The sequence below is a fragment of the Rhinatrema bivittatum genome, chromosome 7 (assembly GCF_901001135.1).
Source record: "Rhinatrema bivittatum chromosome 7, aRhiBiv1.1, whole genome shotgun sequence".
NCBI classification, from domain to species: Eukaryota; Metazoa; Chordata; class Amphibia; order Gymnophiona; family Rhinatrematidae; genus Rhinatrema; species Rhinatrema bivittatum.
Genome location: NC_042621.1, coordinates 60957285 through 60974999, shown reverse-complemented (window position 1 = coordinate 60974999; position 17715 = coordinate 60957285). Strand labels below are relative to the sequence as shown.

General features: G+C 43.3%; 1 protein-coding gene and 1 long non-coding RNA gene across 2 annotated transcripts in view; both read right to left on the bottom strand.

The window, feature by feature from the left end:
• Positions 1–1133: 1133 nt before the first annotated feature.
• C7H19orf12 (chromosome 7 C19orf12 homolog) lies at positions 1134–10128 on the bottom strand. The gene is made up of 3 exons (XM_029608448.1): positions 9700–10128; positions 7766–7935; positions 1134–3884 (listed from the first exon to the last, which is right to left on the bottom strand). The coding sequence occupies exons 2-3, from the start codon at positions 7923–7925 to the stop codon at positions 3619–3621; spliced, it is 426 nt and encodes a 141-aa protein (XP_029464308.1). The 5' UTR covers positions 7926–7935; positions 9700–10128; the 3' UTR covers positions 1134–3618.
• Positions 10129–13099: 2971 nt separating this feature from the next.
• Positions 13100–17715, bottom strand: part of LOC115095143 — a 44128-nt gene continuing 39512 nt past the window's right edge. The window contains exon 3 of the long non-coding RNA XR_003857698.1: positions 13100–13411. This is a non-coding gene — a long non-coding RNA (uncharacterized LOC115095143). The remainder of the gene's footprint in view (positions 13412–17715) is intronic.

The following is a 17715-nucleotide window of genomic DNA, read 5'->3' as shown; positions in this document are numbered from 1 at the left end:
CTGCCATTGAAGCAGCAAGCAATGATGGAGTTGCATCAACAATATGAAGGCTTATTTGTTAAGGATAGTATCTGCCACACCAGCAAGTTACCCCCAAGCCTCTCATTTCATTCCCCTCCCCCTTGCCTTTAGGGATCCACAGTGGTTATCCCATGCCCTTTTGAAATCCTGCACCATTTTTGTTTTCACCACCTCCTCCAGCAGGGCGTTCCAGGCATCCACCACCTTCTTTGTGAAGAAATATTTCCTGACTGATTCTGAGTAATGCTGGAGTTTCATCAAAAGTAAGCATAAGGCTTAATGGTTAAGAATAGTAGCCACTGTATCAAGCAAGTTACCCTGATGCTTGGTTACCCAGACTGCACAGATCCATGCATTGTTGGATGTTGTCTGAATGTAAATCCTGTTTTCCACATTTCCCCCTACCGTTGAAGCAAAGAGCAGTGCTGTATATGCATTCAGGGTGATGTATCAGGCTTAATTGGCTTAGGGTAGTAACTGCTGTAATAAGCAAGCTACCCCCACTCTTGTTTACCCAGATTGTGAAGTTCAGTCCTTGTTGGTTGTTATCTGAATGCAAATCCTCTTTTCCACATTTCCCCTTGCCGTTGAAGCACAGAACAATGTTGGAGTTGCATTAACCGTGCGAAGGCTTATTGAGTAAGGGTAGTAGCCTCCACTCCAGTACTCCACCTCCTGGATCTTCTCTTCTTTCCCATCCTCTAGCCTTTATGGAGCCACAGTGTGGCCAATTCACCCTACTTGTCGACAGAGAATGATCTCACTAACATTAGGATACTGTGATCCACCCAAAACATTTCTCTTCTGTTTAGGACGACCATGAATCCCTTTAATATTTACTTTCCATCAATATAAAAGAAATGGTTCTTTGAAGGGAAAACATTCTCTTGTTTTCGAAAGCTATATTCAATTTCCCTTGTAAGATTTGGTGTTTACTTTCATGATTTGTATATGAAATTAAATTTTAAATTATTGTGAACAGGATTGTGCTGGGGTTTTTTTTATTTCATTTTTGTTCACTTGTGTGTGTGTATATGCAGCTGTTTCTGAAATCACTTGATTTTGAAAGATAAAAGCAATTCACAAGTGTAAATAAGTAAACAGATTTAATCTGAACAGTTTTTCACCATTTATTAATAAATAAATAATGCACTTGGTGCCACAGCAGGCTCTTCTCTCACAATAGTGTTACTGAAAATAATGCACTTCATTTTTACATAGAACTCCAGGAAATCACAGAATTAAAAAAAAAAGTTACTATGCTCTGAAGCTTTTAAATTAATTATGTTCTACAACTTACATATAACAGTGCACCTTTTACCTGAACGTCTATTATCTGAAAATTCCCAATACATTTTAGAAATAACAATTGTGGTTCCCATGCTAAATTCCATTATCTGGAATTTGGCTTGAGCCGACCTTGGTCAACTAATGCAGTACACCCAAGAGTTAAGGATGATTGTTCCAGACCTCCAGCAATGATTATTTTGACAACTGGATTGACAGTGACAAACGTTCCAGCATATGAGAGTCTCTCTGATTCTGAAACCGATATTGTTTTGAACCACCAAACACAAAGTAACAGCAAGGATGAGGAAAAGCAACCCGTTCTACAAACAAATGACAGGAGTCTATATCTACTATGAGCTGATAGATATACTTTCTGGAGCAGAGGTCTTACTACCCAGGAGGAAATTATGCAGATGCAGAGGCTATAGAAAAAGCGTATTAAAATAAGTAATTATATATGGCAGATGGCACAGATGGTGATACTTAAGAAGGCTCCCACTGAATGTATGCAGCATTCTACAGGCATCAGAACAGGGTAGGCCAGTGGCCATTGCCCCATCAAAATTTGGGCCAGCAAGTGAAAAGCGTTTGTCAGCATCAATGACCCTTTCCCGCTTCCTGAGCGAGTACTCCGATCCTCCCCCTTCTGTGCAGCTTGGTCATGGCAGAAGTTCCAACTTCCAGAGCAAGCAAGCTTAGATGGAAGCATCTGCATCTTTGCTGCCAGCCCAGACCCACCTCTTCACTTTGTTGCTGCTGGACCTGCCTTCCCTTCCCGCCTCGCAGATCTGCCCTGTCTTGTAGTTGCCAGGCCTGCCCCAGTGGACCTGCCAACTCTTGCCTGCATGGATAGGGGAAAAGTGGAGGGGCTTAAGGGAGGAGAAGAATGGGATGGGGAGAGGAGAGAAGAGGGGAAGTCAGGGAGCAGGGGGAAGAAAATGGAGGCAGCAGAAGAGAGGTCTGGGCATAATTTTTTTTTTGGTGGGGGGAGGGGGAACTGCAGCCCCCTCCTCTGCAAAGAAAGCATTACATTGTGTAAGACTTGGAGGCATTCCACTGCCTATACCGTAGTCTACCATCAGTCACCAGCTGGACACTGCAGCCTAAACCAGATGGACACATATCAATAGGGACTCCTTGTTTGTCATCTGATGCTCAATAAGCAGTTGCATGTTGCACAGTCGTTGTTCTTTTTGATATTATGCAGGAATTCCCATTATTCAGAATGGGCTTCATCCCAACTATTCTGGATAAAAGATGTTTAAGTGTTTTAGTCAAATCTGCTTTTCAATAGTTGATTAGTGACTGAATATGTGATGTCTGAATGGGGATTATCATTGACAAAGTGATTGCAGAGTTGGAGATTGACTTATGACATGAACAAGAGGGGGAAGAACGCAGAGACCTTTAGGAAAATGGATCAATTTCCACCAATAAACATAACCAAGCAAATTCTGTTTACTCAGACTTTTCTGGTTTTGTAATTTGATTAAAGCAGGATGACTAAAACCTATAGCACAGATGTAAGCAACTCTAGTCTTCACGTGCCACAAACAGGTCTGGTTTACAGGCTATCCCAATGAATATGCAGAAGATATAGATATTTGCACACAGTGGAGGCAAATCTAATCTCCTGTATAATCACTGTAGATATCATAAACAGACCTATCTGTAGCACTCAAAGATTAGCATTGCCTAATCCCCACTATAGCACTTGCAAAAAAAAAAAAGAAAAATACAGTTTCAGTACTGGCAATAGATCACATTTCTTTAGTCAGCTTTAGGATTAACAAGGCTATTTTTTCCTTTAATATAAGAAAATGCAAATTTCCACATCCAAATTCTGGGACCCGAGTCTTTACATGATTTTTTTTTTGTATAAATTGGAATAATCTGTAAAATCATAATCTGTATATAGCCATTGCTAGAGTAGAGGGATAGTTAATATGACCTATTATACACTATTATTTTCCAACTAATGTGCATGATCCATAAGACTAAACTTGAACTTTGAAAATGGGACACAGTTATACCCTCCACTCCCATGCCATCCGGCCCAAATGCTTATCTTAATTTTAGGAGGAGGAGGAAGGGTGCAGATGCAAACTATAGAGCAAAGAACCCAGTTACCCCTGAAAAAATGCAACAAAAATCAAAACCTATCAAAAAAGATCTGCAAAGGGAAATGAACCATTTAAAGTCATGAAATTGAGGTACTTGATCCCTTTAAAGCAGTACTAATTACATTCTGTATAAGCTATCAAAACTCGTCTTCTTCAACTCCGTTGTGAGGCACACACCATAGTGTTAATCTCCATATTGGATTTCCGCTCTGAGCTCTTGGGTTATGTAGTTTATTAATGCTGCAGCCACCTTCTGCTGGAGAGCAACATTCCCTGTTACAAGGAGAATCAACTGGGTTGCATCAGTCCAGTCTAAGTGTCTAACAAGGGCATAGACGTCATCATAGACCTTCTGCTGCTGAACTGGAGGCAGCTCCATGATAATCTGAGTCAACGGTTTGAACTGTCCACTGGTCAGCCAAGCACCAAACAATCCACCCACTGCACCCCCTGGAAAACAAAAAGATATGCCATAATCAGACACGCACCTTCCGTTTGCAAGGCCAACAGGCAGTCTGTAAATGGGGGAAGGGGGGGTGACACACATCTTATGCTGAGTGCTGTCTCACTCCCAAGACGGAGACTCCCCTCCCCACCTCCAGGGGGAGGGACACCCAAGCTGAAAATGACAGTCAAAATCAAAACAAACAACAACAAAAAGTAGTCTGTGTGGTGGCTGTTTACGCGGCTACTGTAAAAATGGCAGGCAGGGAAAAATATGTGAAACAACTAGCAAAGGATGCCACCAAAAAGCACCTGCAAAGCCACCTATCCCCCTAAGATACACATCCCACTCCCCAGAAACAGGGAAAATAGACACAACAGTTGAGGGATGGTGCAAAGCCATATACACTCTCCAACATCCTCCCATACACTGCACCTACAGACACAGTCATACCCCCAACCCCTTCTACACGCACAAGCTGGCCTTCTAAAAACCCACAACGCCTTCCGGAGCCCCCCCCAAGCATCTTCCACACTCCCTCCCAACAAATACAGAGAACACCCCACACACACACACACCCCTCTTCCACAAATCTATATTGGAAAGCATTCCTGAAGTCACACCTCTGCACGCTTTCCTTACTCAAAATCTTAAATTCATTTCACTCCCTCCTTCTAATCTAGTTACCTTGCCAAGATTTAAGATGCTCCTTTTCTAGCTGCAAAGTCCCTGGTCTCTAAAGAGGATATGCTCCCCGGTTTGGCCCAGAGTTATTCTCATTTTCACAAACACATGTTAAATTACGAAAGGATTTAAAAAATAATAAGCTTCCTGTTACCGTGTACATTGTTGCACTATCCGGACACCTGACAACCCAATTTTAGGGCCTTTATGGAAGAATTGGGGGGAGAGGTAGATCTGGATCCAGCCCAAGCAAGATTTCATTCCGGCTTTAGTAGGGAAACCATTTTTAATCTCACTGACCGACAATATGCAATCGTTGATGGTACTGGGGAGAGTGAAGGTTTCTGGTTCTCCTCAGTCTGTCAGTAACCTTTGATACTGTTGATCAGAGTTTACTGCAGCAGCTTACAGAGTTAGGTGTTCCAGGTAAAGCCGAGATCCTTCCTCAATAGATCTCAAAGGATATTAATACGCACTCTGGTTTTTTGCCCCTGATTTTGGGGGTCCCACAGGGCTTCCCACTTATGCCAAGTTCCCCTGGAAACTATTTTTAGGGACCTGAAGGATAAAAAGGTAATATTTATTCACATGCTATTCAGATTGTTATCATGGCAACATCCAGGCCGCTACAGCCTAGCTTCCCAATGAGAAGGAGTGGAACGCAAAACAGGAAAAATCTCTGGGCTGATGCTATCGCTGCTGTTCCTTCTCTGGACTTGAAGGGAGATACACAGGTCTTTAGCCTTTGGTTTTTGGGGAACGGCCTTCACCAAAAGGGTGCAGGGTTTCACACCAGCAATTCCCAAGTTAGCAAAAATCTAAAAAAAAAGTCTCCGATTCCAAAAGAAGGCAAACCTCAGAAGGCAGGGAGGGCACTGAAGGGATCTCCTCAAATGGAAAGACAAGTCAGGGAGATAGGCCTTAATCCAGCAAGATACTAAAAATAGATCCTCACTCTCGGACATCTAATTCAAACTGACTAAATGTGCTAAGCTCCTAGCCCTCCCAAGAATACTGGGACCACCAATTACAACCAATCTCGGGGGAGAGCTGTAAAGGACAGAGTTCTCCCACTAAGCTGAACATCAATGGGCAAGGATCTAGGGCCATCTAGTGGCTGACTAGGGGTCAGTCACATATGGGACAATTCTGAAAGGGCACTGGAAAACTTGTTTTACTTGTTAAGCTCTAGAATTCATTGCCAGAGGATGTGGTTAAGGCAGTTAGTGTAACTGGGTTTACAAAAATTTTGGATAAGTTCTTGGAGGAGAAATCCATAAACAGCTATTAATCAACAGGGAATAGTCACTGCTTGTCACCAGCATTAGTAGCATGGGATCTATTTAAGGTTTGGGTACTTGCCTGGTACCTGTAAATGTTGGAAACAGGATACTGGGTTTGATGGACCCTTGTTCTGACTCAGTATGGCATACCTTATGTTCTTATGTTTAACAGTTGCTGCCTGGATGTGTCTGCATTATTATTTTTTTTTTTTTTTTTAAAGCTGAACCTAGATAAAACAGATTTTACAGGTTGAAACTGCTCCTTGGTCCAAAGAGTCTCTCTCATTTCAAATGGTGAAACAAATTTGTCTGTCAGCCAAGGTTAAAAGACTAGCAATAATTTTGGTCTCTAGACTCACTAGAGACAAACAATCAGGTCAAGACGGTTACAAAGAAGTTCTTGGGTAGATTACAAGTAATTAAGCAAGGTCGGTCTCTTCTTCAACCTCAAGATACAAGAGCAGGTGATGCAAGCAGTTTGGATGACTGCACTTTTATCTATGCAGGTCTAAGAGGACAGTTGTCAGGTTGCAGATTCTACACCCAAAACAACAGGTAAATAGCTGTAGGGAGTGACTTTCTCCTTTGTTAATGGCTTTCTATTGGTAGCCAATGGTATATTGTACAGTTTAAGATTCAATTCTTAGTGTTTTGTGCTCTTGCTGGGCATAATCCAAGCTATTTGGCAAATAGTGTGACACTATGTACCTTTCAGAGCACTGCAATCTTGTCAGGAAATACTTTGAGGCAATGTTCGCTCCAATTTTCTGTGGGTTGTGTGTGCGCAAAAAAGTTCTCATGTGCAATTTAGAATACAAGTTTGTGCACAATATTCTCTGAAACACCACCATTCTAATTTCCCTTTTCTTATGTGTGCTTTTTTCACAACCACAGCTTACAGGGAACATTGCTTATAGGTGCCTTCCAGGGCGCGTGCCCTTGCAGAACTGGCACCCTGTCTAGCAGGAATATTTCATCTTACCTGTCTTTCCACTTATATTTGGTTGCTTGGCAGGTTGGATGCAGAGCTAGGCCCTCATTCTATAAAATGTCTTTATGAATGATTAAAAAAATGTTGAGAGAGAATAATTTACTGCGATTCTGCTGCATTGAGGTATGAGGTGCATCACCAGGTTGGGGACAATGATGGTAATTCTTAGGTTTTTTTTACATGTTCTTATTTTGAACAAAATGCTGTTTTAGGGTTATAAATGGTCATAAGGGACATTTTTATTACTTTGTTTTTAGTATTGTTGGGTTTGAGTTATAAACTGTATTTTATTGTTTTTTGTACTTTAAGTGAATGTACTCTGCCTTGGAATGCAGAATATAGATTCTGTAATTAAAATTAAATTACTGCTCAATGTTCAAGTCTTCTCAATCTATGCCAAAATAAGCCTTACAAGGACCTAGGAAGGCTAGTGGAATGAAAGCGTGTTTTTTTTTTTTTGTTTGTTTTGTTTTTTAAACAGGAATATTGTCAATTTGTATTGTGTTTAACTCTGTCTCTATGCTGTCCATTAGCAGAGGACCGAGGGCGGCGGGTTTCACCCCGGGAAGTAAAGAGCAGCAGGAGCCATCCCAGTTTTTGAGTGCCTTCACAATCTGGCACTCTAAGCACATGCCTATGTTACCTATGCCTCCATAGTGCACACTTTTCTTATGTCTGATCTCTCATCTTTAAAAAGATCTATAAAAAAAAAAAAAAAGTTGCCCACCTTCTCAGATAAAAAGGAGGATTTTTCTAAATTTCCACCAGAAGCCATTGTGCATGAATGAGAGCTGAATAACTCAAGTAGTCTGGCTTATCACATACAGCAGCAGCGAATTTAAAGGAAGAGTGGCCCTATGGCCACAAATATGCAAAGGATTTCAAGGTTTTGACACAAAAAGTATGTAAATGGCAATAAAGCACTTACCTACTGCTATTCCAGGTGGCCCACCCATCAGGCCTCCCAGAAATGCAGCAGCCCCTGCTATGATCGCACCTTTGCCCGAATGCTTGATTGCCACTTTCATCTGCTGTTGCTCAGAAATATGGCATAGTAGTGCCATGACATCGTTCATTCGCACAGGCATCTTGGCATCACTTTGAAAGCACAAATTACAGAGGAGAGTATAAAGAATTTGGCTATGAACGGGTAACAGGTTCGTCAAAAAATAAAAAAAAGTAGCAGTCATAACAAAGACCTAACAAATACTTTACCAGCTTGTGTATCATTTGAAGTCCACACAATACAGTGAAAATAAAGTCTGAGCCAGGTTTGTTTAGCAGTAGTGCAGATGGGCAGGACATTTGTAAGCTAGTGAATGCTCTCTTTGTATGAGTGAAAGTTCAAGGGCTTTTAAGCCCCATGGAGCATTCATGAACATTAAAGGCCCTGTCTAGAAAAAATGTATCTAATTTGTAAACTCTATTTAACAGATGCAAACAGCAATGAATACAGCCATGTATGAAACAATATCACATCATAGACTATTACTATGGCACTTCCAGACATTTGCAGTGCTTATAGATACATAAAAGAAGTCCCTGCTAGATGGAGCTTACCAGCCAGTTATGTAATACTAAAAATTGTTCTGTTTGTGTTCAATATATGTGTCCATATTTATCTAATTAAAAGTAGAACTGACAAAGAAATAAGACAAGAAGCAGCGTGTGTGTGTAAATCATGCATTTTGTAAGGTCTTCGGATAAATGTCACTGAGTTTGACCAAAGGCTCTAGCCTGCCCTCAGAAAAATCTAACAGCAGAACCTTGTAGCATTGCTTTTCTTTTAATACACCATTCTCTATTAAATGAGTTTTATTTCCAAAGGAGTCCGCCCACACCTATAGAACTGGAGAAAATCTTCAGACATTTTCAACAATGGACTGGTCTCATCCAGTATATCTCAGCAGGTTTCATTCTATACTATGAATGAATGCTGCAGATGTGTAAATGAAATATACATCTCACTTCAAATGCACTGTAGGACAAATTGTTACCACTAAAGACATTGCCAGTAAAAAAGAAGAAGAAAAAAAAAAAACCTTGACTGAACACAATCTTTATGGGCAAGGAATATTGTGTGTGTTCCAGTGTTTACAGCCAAAGGACCTTGAGAAAAATTTATCTTCTGTTCAGGGATGAACTATCCCCAGTGCCCTCTTGGCCAAGATAGATTAGCAAAAGTAGGGGAGGGGTTACATCGTGGAACAACCACAAGAGAACTTCATTAAAAAAAAAAAAGCACCATGTTGGCTCTCTCATCTATTACCAGAGATGGGACCCTCTGTGAACCCTCCTCCCCCAGCCCACTTTACTGTAATGTAACCAGCAATTTCATGACATATGTAGATAACTTCAGACTTTGTTCATTCTGGACTATTGCCAAGGTAACTGTGCTGCCTCTTTACTCACGTGATGGAGAGGAATGTAACACGCAAAAGCTAGTCAGTAACAATGTATCCCCTAAACTTGTATTCTGACCCTATTTCAACAAAAGAATCTGATACATAATATATTAGAGCACAACTAAACGGAAAGAAATTAAAAAAAGATAAAAATCACATTCACAAGATACAAACTGGATAAGATTTTAAGCAATAGTAAAACTGCCCCAGTTTATGCAATACTTTTGCCAACAAAACAATTTAAGGTCTGGAAGCCACGGTCAGCAAGGCGCAGATTCAGAAAACCCTCCGATGTCTTCATCCGATACGTCTACTAATCATCGTCACGGAAAAAGTCTAATTTTCCTGACCGTTTCTTTCCCAGAAACTTCCCGGCAGAGTCGCCTGCTCCCTCTCAGCAGGCTCAGTGTAGAGCAGACACATATGAAGCCCAATAACAAGCCACCCGGCGACCTACCTCCACCTCCTCGCCCAGCCGTGGCTCAGCTCAGGACAATACCATGGCCTCCCCCTTTCACATCCAGCCCATATGACTAAGAGCAAGGGCAACCGCTCCACCCCCTCCTCCAGCTAACGGCTGAGGCCGGCGCGACAGTTGATGGCGTCAGCTCGGCGCGACAGTTGATGGCGTCGAGGCCTCCTCCCCCCCTCTATCAGCCCGGCGCCGAGCTGATGACGTTCCCTCGGTGCTTCTCCTCCTTCTGACGGCTAAAGCCAGGCGCCGACGTTGACGTCGTCAGGTACGCGCTCTTCTTCTCTTGTCTTTGACAGCTGTCTTGTGCCGACGATGACGTCAGTTCCACGCTTCTCTCCTCCGGCTGACAGCTGAGCACGCGCCAGCCTCGTACTCCTTTACCAGCTAACAAGCGAGGCTAGCCCAGAGGGGAGAGGGATAAGGGAGGAGTGGGGCGGAGCAATAAGCTAGCGAGCGCGTGAGCGGAGGGGCGGTACCAGGCCTGGACCGGAGCGCGCCCCCGAGTCCCAGCTGGCTGAGGCTTGTGAAGAAGACCCGATGGGATTAGCAGGAGCTGGAAGGTGGCGCGCGCGCGCGCGCAACCAGGCCCGCAGTATGGGCCCGCGCGCGCGGCTGTCACAAGCCGGCGTCCTTGCTTCCCCCCCCCCCCCCCCCCCCCAGCTTCCTGCAATTGGCTGCCTGGAAGATCGTGGGACTTTGCCCTTGGTGCTTTCTCTTTCCGAGGCGTGTCCTCGTTGTAGCGGGTTTTGTTTCAGTAGTCGGGGCAGTGAGTTAATTTGTGTGTTGTTTTTTTTTTACAAATCTTTTCCCGGGGGTAATGTTTGATTTCACCTCCCGCCGGTTTCTCGCCACATGTGACGCGAGGTGCGCCTGCTGGTGCCGATGACTTTAGTTGGCGTTGGCGGTTGCTCTCGGGGTATGGGTCCCTCTATGCGCTTATGGACCTTCCGAGTCTGTCCCCTGATCTGAGTGCGAGTACAGCCGGTCCCTGGGCGAGGAGGCAGCTGGCGACCTTCTGCGTTTGAGCTGAAGTGAAGACAGGAAGGGGCTGGAACTTTTAGTAAACTATATGTAAAATAAATGCCTCGGCATGGCTTTGGCTTAAGAGGTATCATCCATTCTTGAAATCCTCGTTTTCTGTAGCTCTTGCAATAACCTTGGGTTTTTGCTTTATGATTTAGATACTGTTGAGAGGGATTGGGTCTTGCAATGTTTCTGGCGACACAATACTTCCCTGAAAGGGAGACACAGTATTTGAACAATAAAGAATCAATGGAATATCCAATAATTAAAAACTCATATCAAAAATTTCTAGATACCAATAAAATATTTCAAAATAGCAAAGACCCAGTAATGAAAAATAATAAGGATACAAAACGTTTTTGCTCTGCATACCTGGGAACGTTTGATATCCAGGTGCCCTGAGATTGCTGTGAATTAGCAGGAGGAGGGATGGTTTGTTTGCAACTTTCTCCTCTCTCACTGGCTCTCAATCCCTCACATATACACATGCTTTTTCTCTCACTTACCGGCCGATACAGTAAAATTCGCGGGCGAGCGCACAGGACACTCTCCTACAGTAATTTAATTTATTTAAATTAGGGCTGGCGGTAAAAAGAGGCGCTAAAGACACTAGTGAGTCCCTAGCGCCTCTTTTTGGACAGGATCGGTGGCTGTCAGCAGGTTTGACAGCCGATGCTCAATTTTGCCGGCGTCAGTTCTCGAGCCCGCTGACAGCCACTGTTTCGGAAACCGGACACCAGCAAAATTGAGCGTCCGGTTTTCAACCCATGAGCCGTGAGCCTATTTCAATTTTTTTTTTACTTTTTTTTAACTTTCGGGACCTCTGACTTAATATCGTCATAATATTAAGTCAGAGGGTGCACAGAAAATCTGTTTTTACTGCTTTTCTGTGCACTTCCCTGGCACCGGCAGAAATTAACGCCTACCTTTGGGTAGGCGCTAATTTCTGAAAGTAAATTGTGCGGCTTGGCTGCACATTTTACTTACTGAATTGCGCGGGAATACCTAATAGGGCCATCGACATGCATTTGCATGTTGCGGGCGCTATTAGGTTCGGGGGGGTTGGACGCGCGTTTTACCCCTTACTGAATAATGGGTAAAGCTAGCGCGTAGAAAACGTGCATATAATCGCGGGCTAACAGTGCGCTCCGGCGGAGTGCACTGTACTGTATCGGCCTGTTATATAGGCTCTTAATTACACATTTACACACATGCTGTCTATCTTTTCATGCTTACACACACAGGCTTTCAATCACACACATACATGCTGTCTTTCACACACAGACTCTCATTCACATGCTTACAAACATGCTCTCTTTCTCTCATTTACACACAGGCTCTCATTCACATACTCACATGCTCTCTCACCTAAACCAGCTCTCAATCACACACATACTCTCTTTCACATATACAGGCTCTCAATCATTCACATACATGCTATCTCACTCATACACACACACATATGATCTCAAACACATATGCTTGCTCATTCACTCACTCCCCCCCCCCCCCCCCAGCTAGCAGCAGCCTCCTCCCAACCCTAAAGGCAGCAGCAACCTCCTTCATTTTCAGCCCTCGCAGAGAAAGGAGTCCCATCAGCTGCGAGGGTTGACGTTGTTCCTCATTTTACTCCGAGCTGCACTGCTCATCCTTCAGGCCGCACCTCTCTTCTTTACTTCGGGCCGACGCTGCCCGCACTTGGATGGTCTCTTCTTCCCGCATACGCACCTGCTGCTCCTCTTCCGGGGTGTGGGAAGAAGAGAGCATGCCGGTGCCGCTGACTCCAGCTCTCCAGCCGCGTTCCGCCCGTGCTATCAGCATTTTAAGCCCGGATGGAGGACCTATTTCCTTGGGTAGGGGGAGCAGCTGGTTCAGCGGGGGACTGGGAAGTGTAGCGACACACCTGCATGTTCTTGGCGACACACCGGTTGAGAACCGCTTGCTGACTCACCCTTCCTGCCGGCTTCATGTCTGTTTCCTGCTGGCTGGGTACTGGAAGCCAGCCGGCAGGTCAACTTCAAGCCCTCCGCTGTGCAGGGTCTCTTCTTGCTGGTGTGCTGGCGGGGTTCCCACCCTCCGTCACTCCTGCATCACAGTTCCGGGCTTCTTGCTGATGGGGTTGTGGGAAACCCGCCAGCGTATCACTCCTGTGCCATGGCCCGCACATAACATAAATTTTAGTGAGACAGGCAGGCCGCAGTATAAAAATGGTGATGGACTGTATTTTGCCCATAGCTGTCCCAGAGCAAGGGGCCTGATTTGTGAATATTGTTGTAGGAATTTTTTAGGGTATATCTTGCAAATATAAAAACTGCTTTGAAATTGGGAAAAGGTAAGCAAAAGAAAAAAATCATTTTAATAGAGAATAGTCATAAATTTTAATATGTATACACATTTAAACACATAACAATATGTATATATGTATATTTATACACATGAAAAAACAATAATTGTCATGAAATGGGGGATCGTGAGTCCATGAGCCACTGTTGCTGTCTGCAAGCACAAGATATGCCACAAGGCTAGGTCTTCTGCCTGACCTGCTATCTTCCCCTTGGGTTGTGCCCGCAGGTTCTTCCAGCTGGCAGTGCTTTCCAGGCCCAGGTACAAGGAAGGTAGAAGTAAACAAGGTTGGTGGCTGGGCTGAGGTCGGGGTTGGAAGAGTCTCAAACTAGAGGTGAGGGCAGTACAATAATAAAACCAAGAAACGTATAAAAATACAAAAAAAAAAAGGCATTAAGTGCTTATTTATGTGAGACAATCATGGCACAATTTTAATATAGTTTAATCTAAATGGCTTCATCATATGGCATCTAAGAACTACTTCCGAGTCAGTGCTACAAACTAAAAACTATCTATTGGGATGGCATTTCATAAAAATATCTAGTAAAACATTGTGGGGTAGATTTTCAAACCGCGCGATTTGGCGTACTTTTGCTGGCGCATCAGGCGCAAGCAAAAGTACGCGGGATTTTAGTAGATACGCGCGTAGCCGCGCAAATCCTGGATCGGCGCGCGCAAGGCTATCAATTCCGTATAGCCGGCGCGCGCCGAGCCGCGCAGCCTACCCCCGTTCCTTCCGAGGCCGCTCCGAAATCGGAGCGGCCTCGGAGGGAACTTTCTTTTGCCCTCCCCTCACCTTCCCCTCCCTTCCCCTACCTAACCCACCCGCCCGGCCCTGTCTAAACCCCCCCCCCTTACCTTTGTCGGGGGATTTACGCCTCCCGGAGGGAGACGTAAATCCCCGCGCGCCAGCAGGCTGCTAGCGCGCCGGGATGCAACCTGGGGGCGGGTCCGGAGGGCGTGACCACGCCCCCGGGCCATAGCCACGTCCCGGGCCCGCCCCCGGAACGCCCCCCTCAGAAAACCCCGGGACTTACGCGAGTCCCGGGGTTTTCTGCTCGCCTAAATCCGCCCGGATTTGGGCGGATTTAGGCGAGCAGGGCTCTTAAAATCCGCCCCTGTGTGAATTGAAAAATTGATGTAAATAAGTGAAAACTGAATAATAGTGTAAAAAATATGTTCATTTATCGGTGAAACTCAATAAAACTGAAGATGTAGATCACTATTGTAAAATAAAGAACAGGCAACAATGCTGCTAACATAATTGAAAGAACACAAGTGCACTTGCTCCATATTTCCAGAAAGCCATGCAAGTGCTAACTATTAAAGTGGACGGTGTGCAGCAGTGTTGCCTGTAGAGAGATTCTCCAAATCCTGTCAGAAGATGGATGCACCACTCTTGGCATCCTCTCAAAAGCAAAGACCACAAGTATCTAAGCAATGACATAACTTTGCTGGACTGTCCGCATTATCTGGATGTCTGACTCCAGACTCCTGAAACAAGTTTTGTATTCTCTCAGGGCAATCAAGACTTATGCTCAAGGAGAGATGAGGAAGTGCTTCAAGAGAACATTCTCAAAGCCAATATGAAGTGCAAAATCAGCACCAACATGGGAGGATATTGTCCAGAACCATTCCTGATAAAGATTATTTTCTATAAGGATTTCAGCATTGAAAAGCACTAGAACGGTAATAGAAAAGCAAGAGCAGCAAAGGCAGCATGCCATTGGCTGAATCCGTAAATCAGGACTATCCATCCCACTTGGCAACGCATGTCCAAGTGGCAACAATCTGTTAATTTCGGATCAGACCCCACAGATAGGACATTTGTCCTCGACTGCGAGGATTACTAATGCATCTGCAGGGCAGTCTAGGCCAAGGAGTTAACCCATAATATATAGATCATCAACATACAAAATTTGTATAAGATTAATTCACATTGATTTAATGTCCCTACCTAAAAAACCATTCTAAGTTTGAAACATTGGGAATTTGCTTCAATAAGGCTTTTTTTTTTTTCCCATTCTGTCTGTATAGGACAAGATCTTGATGGATTAGGTCCTAAGTAATTTGAAAAAGGTCACCAAATGAATGTGATAAGAGTGCAGAACTGATCTAGTCTGCAGCTATACCTTAACCAGTAGTGCCACTCCTGTTCTGTGCCTAAGGTAAAAAATCAGCTTAAGAAATGTATGGACTTTATTAGCTAACAAACCCAGCGTAGCATTACAATGAACACTTGAAGTGTTAAGAACAGCAATAATGAACATCCCTACCTGTGCTGTATAAGTTAACCTTATTTTAACCATCTGTGCTGAAAGGGTTAAATACAAGTTTAGCATAACAGGCTAACAATAATAAATGGATTGAATAATGTGTACAATTCTGGTCGCCGCATCTCAAAAAAGATATAGTTGCGATGGAGAAGGTACAGAGAAGGGCAACCAAAATGATAAAGGGGATGGAACAGCTTCCCTATGAGGATAGGCTGAAGATGTTAGGACTTTTCAGCTTGGAGAAGAGACGGCTGAGGGGGGGATATGATAGATGTGTTTAAAATCATGAGAGGTCTAGAACGGGTAGATGTGAATTGGTTATTTACTCTTTCAGATAACAGAAATACTAGGGGGCACTCCATGAAGTTAGCATGGGGCACATTTAAAACTAATTGGAGAAAGTTCTTTTTTACTCAACGTACAATTAAACTCTGGAATTTGTTGCCAGAGGATGTGGTTAGTGCAGTTAGTGTAGCTGTGTTTAAAAAAGGATTGGATAAGTTCTTGGAGGAGGAGTCCATTACCTGCTATTAATTAAGTTGACTTAGAGAATAGCCACTGCCATTATTATCAACAGTAACATGGGATAGACTTAGTGTTTAGCTACTTGCCAGGTTCATATGGTCTGGATTGGCCACAGTTGGAAACAGGACCAAACACCCAACAGAATTACCAACCGAAACCATGCAAAAAGAAGACATAGACCAGCACCAAGCAAACCCGACTCATTCAAATATGATTTTTTGCCGGACTTTAAAAATGAATAACTTTCCATTTTCCAGTCTTCCCCACCTCTGTAACCCTCCTTTTCCCCACTCTTTTCTTTCACCCCCCCACAGCACCTCCACCCACTTCCCATCCCCTCCTAATCTTTTCCCTTTCCGTTCCCCTTATCCACTCATTTTAGAATATAATATGTATCCTGCTGTTATACCCTTAATTTGCATATGTTAAGATACTAGCTTTTGAATCTTGTAAACCGTTGTGATGGCTTCACCGAATGACGGTATATAAAACTCAACAAATAAACAAACAGGACGCTGGGCTTGATGGACCCTTGGTCTGACCCAGTATGGCATGTTCTTATGATTCATAATTGTATCATTCATACTGATAGGCTTCCAAAATACTATAAAACCACATGTAGCACCAAGGCACTTGTGAAATGACTTATAACTGTACTACTTAGCTTTCAGAGATATATCCACATCAGAATACAGTATGTTGGATGAGGGAAAAAACAGAAAAAGAACCTGCAACACAGAAGTATACTGCTGTGTAAATATAAATTCAGTCTACAATTGCAGTTTTATTTTAGCGTGTTGGTGTAATCTTGTCCTTTCATGTGTACTGGGAGTGTTAGGAGTAGAAAGACAGGTGTCCAGTTGTAAAAGAAATAGAACACCACGTGATTCCAAATGTCTATACAGAATCCTGCTAATTTTCTCATCCTAGGAAAAATTATTTGCTATGGTTTTGTGTGATAACATATAAGTGATCCTATAATTATTGTTTGTTATAGTACTGTTTGGATAATAATAGCACTTTTACTGTAATGCCACTTTTCCGATCATAGACATTTTATTGTAGAGGATTACTGTAGACTTCACTATCATGATGAGTGCTATTATTCAGAATTGCTGCTGGAATGAGTAGCTCTTCCCTGGTGATTCTCATTTAAATGCTGCACTGAATTCTTGTTTTGGAGGTGCTGTCGACATTGCAGTTTTCTGTGTGGCAGTCATAGGCTTTATTTCTACTGCTAAGCTGGTAGTCATGTGGCTGTGTATTTTATGCTGCTCGTATAATATGTGTATGGGAGAAGATACAGAGAGAGGTCCTAGGGCCACTGGAAAACCAGAAGCCAGGGCAGACTGGATGTACCAGTTGGTCTTTTTCTGCCATCACTAGGTTTGTATGAAACTGCAAACTGCACTGTTTTCAATTAATTTTCTTGCTGTTTTTCTCTGCTTTTTCTGAAATAGGATTGTGGGGTTTTTGTTGGGGGGTTTTTTTTTTTGCTGTTTTTCTGTTATTGCATTGTCTATATTGTATATGTGATCAGGCTGCAAGCTGTCTGCCTTATCTACAACTAAATAGGCAGTAGGAGATACCAATGCAGAATGGAGTGATTTTTCTGACAATTTTTTTTTAGAAGAAATAGATTTAATATATCACCGTTATATTTTGCAGTTGTTAAGACTACAAAAGGAAAAAAGGAGCATACACTTTTAAACTACGAGGATAACTTTCAAAGCTGTCCACATGGCAACATATGAGCCGGATTTTCAAACGCCTACACATGTAAAAGGCCCGGCCACGCGGGTAAAGCCCTGGGACGCATGTTAAATCTTGG

Excerpts from the sequence above, each read along its gene's own strand:
- C7H19orf12 (XM_029608448.1), bottom strand. The coding sequence starts at position 7,925 with ATGCCTGTGCGAATGAACGATGTCATGGCACTACTATGCCATATTTCT. Across the intron at positions 3,885-7,765 it reads GCCACCTGGAATAGCAGTAG|GGGGTGCAGTGGGTGGATTG; the intron begins GTAAGTGCTTTA and ends TTTGTTTTCCAG.